General features: G+C 42.1%; 1 protein-coding gene across 4 annotated transcripts in view; it reads right to left on the bottom strand.

Annotated features, from left to right (window-relative positions):
- The window catches only part of stag3 (STAG3 cohesin complex component), a 21,462-nt gene that overhangs the window by 11,251 nt on the left and 1,587 nt on the right, over positions 1-8,624 (bottom strand). For 3 of the 4 annotated variants that reach the window (XM_020624755.1, XM_020624757.1, XM_020624756.1), the window contains exons 4-17: positions 8,371-8,589; positions 7,470-7,566; positions 7,267-7,343; positions 6,730-6,934; positions 5,921-6,072; positions 4,877-5,074; positions 4,378-4,476; positions 3,868-3,947; positions 2,828-2,935; positions 2,345-2,441; positions 1,623-1,722; positions 1,257-1,360; positions 770-862; positions 407-502 (exon numbers count right to left, since the gene is read on the bottom strand). In XM_020624755.1, the coding sequence (XP_020480411.1) occupies positions 407-502; positions 770-862; positions 1,257-1,360; positions 1,623-1,722; positions 2,345-2,441; positions 2,828-2,935; positions 3,868-3,947; positions 4,378-4,476; positions 4,877-5,074; positions 5,921-6,072; positions 6,730-6,934; positions 7,267-7,343; positions 7,470-7,566; positions 8,371-8,589 (1,725 nt within the window). The remainder of the gene's footprint in view (positions 1-406; positions 503-769; positions 863-1,256; positions 1,361-1,622; positions 1,723-2,344; positions 2,442-2,827; positions 2,936-3,867; positions 3,948-4,377; positions 4,477-4,876; positions 5,075-5,920; positions 6,073-6,729; positions 6,935-7,266; positions 7,344-7,469; positions 7,567-8,370; positions 8,590-8,624) is intronic. The other variant, XM_020624758.1, reaches the window with a different exon arrangement.

The raw sequence follows: 8,624 nt of genomic DNA, 5'->3' as shown, positions 1-8,624 counted from the left end.
ACACACCACCAGTTCAGCGTCTCCTGGCTGAGCCCATCTGTCAAGGTTAGTCTTTGTTCAGCTTTGTTCCATTCAATCAGATTGGCTGTCACCGGTTCAGTTATTTTCCCCCTAACATTTGGTTATAACTATTTATACTGTTCCCTTAAGTTATTATGATGCTAATTCATCACACAAGGTTAACTGTGAAGTAGAAATAGGACAGAAATCCTGCACCCAGTCCCTTCTATTTTCTTATTTATTGGGCTACCATCTCAGGAATACACACAGAAAGAGAGCAGAGCATATTAACGTGAGTAAAGGAGCGTGATATGAAAGAAGGACCATTATATGTTAACTCTTTAAGAGATTTTACTCAGCTGTTTATAGAAACTCTGTTGTTCCTCCATACTTCCAGTCCTCCTACCTTGTCCAGCCACTGAGTGCTGTTGTACATCTCCAGGTCAAAGTAGAGGGGAGCTTTGAGAAGGAGGGTCACCTTCCCTGCATCTGCCGAGTACTGCTGGTCAGTCAGAGAAGCAGAAATGACACAAGCTCTGTATTTAAACATACAAAAAGTATTCTATATTGATACTTGAGGGAGTAATGTGATCTTCTTGCTCTGTTTAATATGAGGCTGCAACATGTGGTAGCAATACAGTTTGACTCCTTAGTGGAGACACTGATGTGGCAATGCTGCTGAGGCTTCACCAACACTTCCCATAACTGCTATGTAATTTTAACCATGTGCTGAAATATCAAGTATGTGAAGTGGACCTTGACCGTGTACCTTGGACAGCAGCTGTGGGAGTAAAGGGATGAAATGGGTGGTGATACGTCTCCTGTCTTGTTCCTGGATCTTCTTATCCTTCATACTCAGGATCTATCCACATGAGAACAGGAATAAAACACATTTACACATGTGCAAAGTGTACTGAGTATTGTAACTGTGTGAACAACTGTGTGTAAATTATGCGTCCACAGACAGGAAAACTACCACAACTGCTGAGGAAAATCTACAGCATTCATGTATTTATGTGGAGCTGTGCATACAGTTTGTATTCAACCAAATTATGAGGTTAGACATTTCCACTGAACTGCTCACATGTGTATGAGGTCAATATACTGTGTTCTTAGATGCTGAGGGGTATATGAGAAGAGGTAAACAAAAATGTGACAGGTACATTTCAAGTAAACACAAAGAATGACTTCTCTCTCGCTCCCAAGCTCCACTGTTCCATTCAACACAAACCAGAGAATTATGCCTGTGTCACCACCTTTTTGCCCTGAGCTCTCCCCACAGGTGAGGTTGCCTGTGCTGCCTGTCGGATGGCACACATCATGAGGTCTATGAGAGCGCCCTCCTCCTCATACATCAGACCTGACAACACAGGAGTACAGAAAGAAGCAGAACTGAGTGGGTGACAGGTGAGACGACACAAACCAGGATCAGAGAAGGAGCAGCACATATTGGAAGAGGCAGCAGGCTTGATATTTGTTATTTGCACTGTGATAAAACATGAACATTATCTAAATTATTTGTTTTCATCATAAGTTGGGTTGTCCGCACTGTCGCTGAACCTAACCCCGTACCAAGTGCAGCACAGACTATTTGTCGTACACAGTCTTATCTCGTTCCTCACCAGCCTCCTGCAGCAGTAGTGTCATAGCCTCCCAGTCTCTCAGCTCAGACCCTGCCACGCTCCACAGACTGTCCACCAGGTACGCTCCGTGCTCATGGAACTGTCAAGAGAGTGAATGAGTTGCTCTGGATGTACTTCAAATATCAAGCAGCAGCATGTTACTGAACTACACTGACCACCATTTATTTTACACATCACTTGATGCAGGGTTCAGAGTTGAAACAGTATGTTAATGTTTAGTACAAAACTTCCAAATGTGGGACGGGTAAAACTAAATAAATCACAGTAAGCCTTGCTGGTTCTGCTGTTTAAAACAAACTCTCCTGTGAAGCCTCATGGCCAGTGCAGCTTTAAATGGGGACCTAAACAAAACATGACTTGAACAGTATATTTACCGTCATAGTTAGTCCACCTGTCATCATGACAACGTAAAGACAAACGAGCAAAAATTCATTGGGATTTAAGTTAGATCCAATTAATTTAGCTTTGTTGACCAATCAGTCAGTAAACTGTTCTAGAAAAAACACCTGACATCTGTATATATGGTAACATTATTCAATTTTAGCTTCAGGTACAAGAAATGAAGACTGAAATGAAGGAAGAAAAACAAATGATACAGTAGATGCATTTTAATCACAGGCCAAATTATTCTAAATTCAAACAGAAGGAGAGAAACGGATTGGAAGAGAGGGGACTAAGAGGAGAGACCAGACAAAGACTACCTCATTCTGGATGTGGAAGGACATGAGGATTTCTAAGAAGACTGCATTGTCACTTTTATTATTCCCCTGGTTGCCACTGGAAGACAGAGTTTTCAGCCTAGCAAGTACAAGTGATAGATCACATTAGTTGATCACTGATAAAGACCTGATTCCACATGTAGGTGGGAATAAAATGCTCATATATATATAACAACAAAACTACCGTATACACACACAAAGTCCACTCCTTTAAAAAGTCCATTTTCAGCATGACTTTATGAGGATTATGATCTACTCTCTATTATAAAGACCAACTTTGTTGTACTGTCCTCAAAATTGCCGTTTTTATTGCTTTCTTCTGGTGGAGTGTGTTTGATTCATATTTCCACAACAAACAGCAACAGAAACATCTTTAGACAATCACAAAATCTGCACAGATGAGACAACTGTTATCACTCTGCACATTAGTCCGACAACGGGTTAAAACGATGGATCAAAGCGTACTTGTTGTAGAGGAAGGCGCCGGCTGCAGACGCCAGGCCTCTATGTGAAGCATAAACCAGGGGATAGATGTGACCGCAGTCCTCCTCTGTCAGGCCTTCCTCTGTGTTCCTGCACAGTGAGCAAATATAGACCAATACATGTCAAGGTCAAGAGAGTCCTTTGCCATCAAACCTTTTATTATCATGTTGCAAGTGATTTGTCTGTTTGAAAGGAACAAAAGATCTCGCTGCTTTGCAGACTGTTGCAGTGTATTTAATAGACCTTTAAATAACATTTTACATACTATAACTAAGCAGCCCTTTAATAACCATCAGGTGGACTTGCTAAATCCACTGTCATCTCTTTTGTTAATTAATTATAAAACCTTATAATTTACACCTGACTTGAGTCAGTGCTGTGAGATACTGGCAAACGTGAGAAATCATGACTCATTGCTGTGAATCATTAGCCATCACGACAAAAAGTGTCATCACAGTTCTGAGTATCCATTACACTTCTATTGTTGAGAAGCTGGACTTGGAATCAGTTGTAGACAACCAGGACATAATTTTGTTATTTGGTCGATTTCACCTTGGATTTAAGGTGAGAATTTTTGTGACCAAAGTTTTACTCATGAGGCCTTTTTTTTAGAATTTAAGGGATTTTTCAAAGACCAAAGGCTTCGTGGGAAAAAAAAAAAAGAACTTGAGAGGGGAATTACTAATGCTTTAAATTGCGGCAGATTAGAACTTTTCGTAAATAAAGCTTAAAATTTTCTATGTAAAAACATAATTTGAAAATGTATAGGCGCAGCGCTCTCGCCGCTGTGGCCTGGGTTCAAGTCAGGGTTGCGTCAGGGAGGGCATCCGGCGTAAAACACGTGCCAAATGTCAACATGCGAGTCGTCAGTGTGACGATTCGCTGCAGCGACCCCTAAACGGGAAAAGCCGAAAGTGACTTTAGCAGTAAAATTTACATTTGGTATCTTCTGATCTACAAACTGTACAGTATGTTGCAGATAGTGGCACAGACAAAACACCAGAGACAGAGAAAGCCCCTACTGTTGAATCAGCAGCAACAGATTGACTGCTTCCACTGCCACGTCAAGGTCCTTGTCCGCCGACATGCTGAGTATCCTCTCCTAAACATACATACACTCTCTCAAATATGAATGGCACACAGACAAACGCACAATCATGCAAGACAACAAACAGGCATAAATATGACATGGACAGACAAGCATACACACACCCACACACATAGCTACTGATTACACATTAAGCCATGTGTTTCAGAGGAGCTTATTAACCATTAGTAACTGGCAGCAATCAATGCACCAGACACAGCCAGACAAAGGAAGACACTATAACAACAAAGAGTCGAAACTGGTGAAAAAAAGAAAAGGAAAACAGGCACATAATACTGGGAGGGGAGACAGACGACAAAATAGAAACAATACAGTAAGCTGAAAACAATAGAGTAAAGGGAGACAGACAGACAGACAGGGGGGAAAGGGAGGGAGAAAGGAGGCAGTAAATGAGGTGCAAGTTCACTCCAGAGGGATGCCTCACTTTGAATCTGCTGGTAAAAAGCTCTAGGCGGCCAATGAATTCCTTCTCCTGGTACAGACCCTGCAGGGCGCGCACACACTTTAGACGTACTGCATTTTGCTGCGGGAAAGAAGAGCACAGAGTCACACACTTTGTCTAAACTGCATACAGACTAAATGCTCAAAGTCTGTTTGTATGGAATATTTCTCTTTGTGTGTATGTGATCTTTACTATGTCTGTGCAGACCAACTGTATCTGAAATGAGAGGCTTCAAACAAATAAAAATAAAATGCTCAATCTGGAACGCCCAGTTCCCTGTGCACGGCAGGCCTGGGTACTGTTTTTTACTTTGCTGTCCAGGAGAGAGCTACAGACAGACAGCTGCTACACATCTATGACACACAATGCTGCCAAGTGTGAAAGAACCACAAACTAAAGAAATGGTATTACAATAACATTTTACTTTGTAATGTATTTTCTGTTGTCTAGTCCTGTGTGTGTGTGTGCGTGTCTTTTCAACCTTGTCATAAAGGGTCCAGCCCAGGTATTTAAGATATCCATCATTAAGGAAGTCCTCAGGGTCCGTTTTCAGCCACGCACCCATCTCCTCAATACACGCTGCACGAATGTCAGGCAGCTGGTCCCGATAACGGTGCACAAACACACCACGGAAGGTGGCGTTCATGAGGGAGGAGAGCTCTTCTCTGTTCTCGTGCAGCTACAGTACATACATATGAACATGCACAATCAATACTGAACAAATTAGTAGTCGCCCAAGACTTCTGTGTTCAACCCCTTTTACTGCATTTACAGTCTGTGGTTGAGATGAGGCCATCACTTGTGGGTACGAGGTAGGGCAGTCGTCTCCTGACCAACAAGTTGGTGGTTCGACTCCCGGTCTCCCCGCATGCCTAAGTGTCCCTGAGCAAGACACTGAATCCCGAATTGCTCCCGGTGGCTTGACTAGCGCCGGTGCGTGGCAGCCTGTCGTCATCGGTGTGTGAATGTTGTGTGTGAATGGGTGAATGGTGTATGATCTCCCTGTAAAGCGCTTTGGCCAGTGCAACACACTGTGAGAAAGTGCTATATAAAATACAGTCCATTTACCATTTACCATCACTTTATTGCACTTGGGACCAATAATCAGAGGTTAAAACGTTCCTCATATCCAACCTATCATATCTACATCAAGTTACATATCAATCTTTCCCTTTTACTTTTTAAGACTACTTTAAGTCAATTTAGATGGTTGAAAATAGTTATTTTAAACCTGTGTCCAATAGGCAATGAAAATGTTGTATATTGTTGCCATGGACGTCCCATAATCTGTTTACATGCAAATTATCTCTTGAATATGTATATTTCAGTTTCACTGTGAACAATTAGAAAACAGTGGATCGTGACATTGTCATTTCTATCCTCCTACATGAAAACAAAAGCACCATCTGCAAAATGTTCCTTGCAGAGCCAATGTGATTTCTCTGCTTTAATGTACTGACCTGCATATTTATGTAAAAGGGACTGTATCTGTACTCAGGCCAGTGTTTAGGTGTGCATGTGTCACCTCTTTGATGGTGGCCTGCAGCTCCTCCAGTCTGTCAGAGGCTCTGTCATGTACCCTCTTGCTCTTCTCCATGTCATATTGCCGCTGTGTGGTCTGCAGCTGAATAGAAACTGTGACAGCTACTTCAACCAGCCCTGTCATCAGCTTCATGGCTGATAAGAGAAAAAAAAACAGACAAAAACCACAAACTAAATGAATGTTTAAAAACACGGAAAACCATCATTTCCCATGTGGCACTCGTTAGGTACCCTCATGGTTGACATTTACTCAGTAGGTTATGTACCATGTTCAACAGAAATTCAGATAAACAGTGCAACAGTTACAATAACTGCATCTTTGAGACTAAGGACTTGCCTTATTAATAACCTAAAAGTATAAAAAGTTCATCCATACCAATAATGTTTCACTGTACCAGCTTAACGGCACCGTGGACATGATGATTACTGTTCTATGATTTGGTTGAAAGAAAAATAGAAGTTTCATGGTTAAGTCAGGGGCTCAAAATAAAACCATGAGAAACAACAAAAGCAAGCTATACAGAGTACACAATGAAAAAAACAAAAGGACTTTTCTCACAACCAAAACAGATGATAGGTGAATAAAGCTGCTTGTTCTGCCCAGAAAAGCAAAAGAAAAACTCTTCACAGTTAATGCAGGTTTTTACCTCTATCAAAATCTAAAGTAAGTGACTTTAATAACCAAAGTTATAACCACCAAACAAAACTGTAGTCGCTATACTCTAATAAAGACTCCCTTGGGAAATCTGTGTGTGTACCTATTTATTTTATCCACTGCAGCGATGCACTTACCAAGCAGGGTACTGGTGTGTCTGAAGGCTCGGACCTGGGAGTCAGTCAGGCCAGTGAGCAGGGACAGCAGGGAAGGGAAGAGGTATTCATCATAAATGAGGCTATTCCGACAGGAGCGCAGCAGAACCTGAGCAAACTCACACAGGCCGGCTTTAAAGCGTTTCAGCTGGGGGCCTGGAGTGGACAGAGGGTAGTTTGCTGAATCCTGGGGAAAGACAGGAAACAAAATAAATGGAAGAAGCATGTAGGAGCCTGTGGCATGCTCTGCTAATGACAATTATGTCAGTGATTAACTCCTTAACGCATCCATTTATCAGTATTAGATTTTAATTAGTGTGTTCCATTACACTGTTCCCCATCCCGAGAATCATAATCTCTCGGGATACGTAGGTCATTTGACTTTCACAACTAATGCCAGCAAGCAGGAATACTGGTACTGAGAAGAGATGAAAAAGACTATGAAATAGAGTCAGACTTACAGATCTACAATAATAATATTTATCTTAACTATTATTATATAACTTTTCCATGTCTCACCTCATTAAACTCTTTGGTTAGTGTGCTGATGATCTCGAAATTCTGCATGCTGTCAAACATCTCTTGGCTAACCACACCTGGAAAAATGAAGGAAAGACTATCACTGCCGCTGACTACTTAAGATGAAAATAGAAAGATAATCTATCGAACTTTGACCCAAACCTCCCATCACCCATCTCCCTGCCTCCCTCTTGACCTCTGACCTTTGCATCCACAGGACTGAACAATGAAGTTGATGAGCACCAGCAGTCCCGCCTCTCGGTTTCGCTTGTAGCTGTCTAGCCACTCGTCCACCACCGACTTAACAATGAAAGGGAGACAGGAGCCAATGAGAACGCTGCAATTACGTCAAAGGGCAAATGACTAAAATAACAATATATAATCTAAATAACATTATGGATTTCAGCTTTGCCCTTTCTTCCTACCATCGGCCTTTTATGTTTTCTATTGTATGCCCCATCCTGCTACTACCCTTAGATTTTCTGGCCCTTTTATTTCCAGTTTTATTCAACACCTTCTTTGCATAATCATTCCTGTCAACCGTGACACCATTATACATTCAAAGACACTCTTCCAGAGCAGAACTTGTAAGAAAGTGTAAAAAACTGCAAACACAGAAGAAGTCATAAGGAGTAACATTTAGCTGAGAACTGAGAAACTTTTGTGAAGATTAAATTTCTTGAACTGCAGTTTGCCACATTTGCTGAATGTGCTGTCTGCACTGCCCTGATGCTCTACTGTAGTCACTGTAGTGACAGACTGTTTTATTACTGCTCACCACACTTTTTGTATTCTATTGTGACACAGTCCCTCTTTTCTTTACCCCAAAGAGACTGGTCACTGCATAACAATAGTTGCAGATGGAGGCAGGCTGTCAATCATTGACTACATGACCCAATGAGAGCACTCCTTCCTCTTCCCGTATCAAAGGCAATTACATAGGATCACATCAGTCAGTCACTGACAGCACATGATAATCTTGCTCATTGTAGGCTCTTAAGCTTGTTTCTTTTCTCAATAAACATGTCTCCTTCAGCACCTCCCTCCCTCCATGTGTTTGCCTCTACATCCCCTTCCCCCTTCTTCAGCTGAAGGTTTGCTCACCACCATGGCGCTCTTTCCAGAGCAAACTGCATCATAGATATCCTCTGCACTGATATCCTGGCTCCCCTCATTCACTCTTCTCAACGGTATAGGGACCTGCTTGGATGTTCCCCGGGAGGCCTTCTGCTGCACAGACACGTCCAAAGGACCACGGATCAGGCTGTTACTAGGGCTGGACGTCACCCTCTGTGCAGCTTTACGCCTGGGCCTCTTGGGAGGCTTCAGATGAAGGAGAGATAAAAGGGCAGTTCAGC

This window comes from Monopterus albus, unplaced genomic scaffold (assembly GCF_001952655.1).
Source record: "Monopterus albus unplaced genomic scaffold, M_albus_1.0 scaffold337.1, whole genome shotgun sequence".
Classification (NCBI taxonomy): Eukaryota; Metazoa; Chordata; class Actinopteri; order Synbranchiformes; family Synbranchidae; genus Monopterus; species Monopterus albus.
This window is presented reverse-complemented; position numbering and strand designations above follow the sequence as displayed.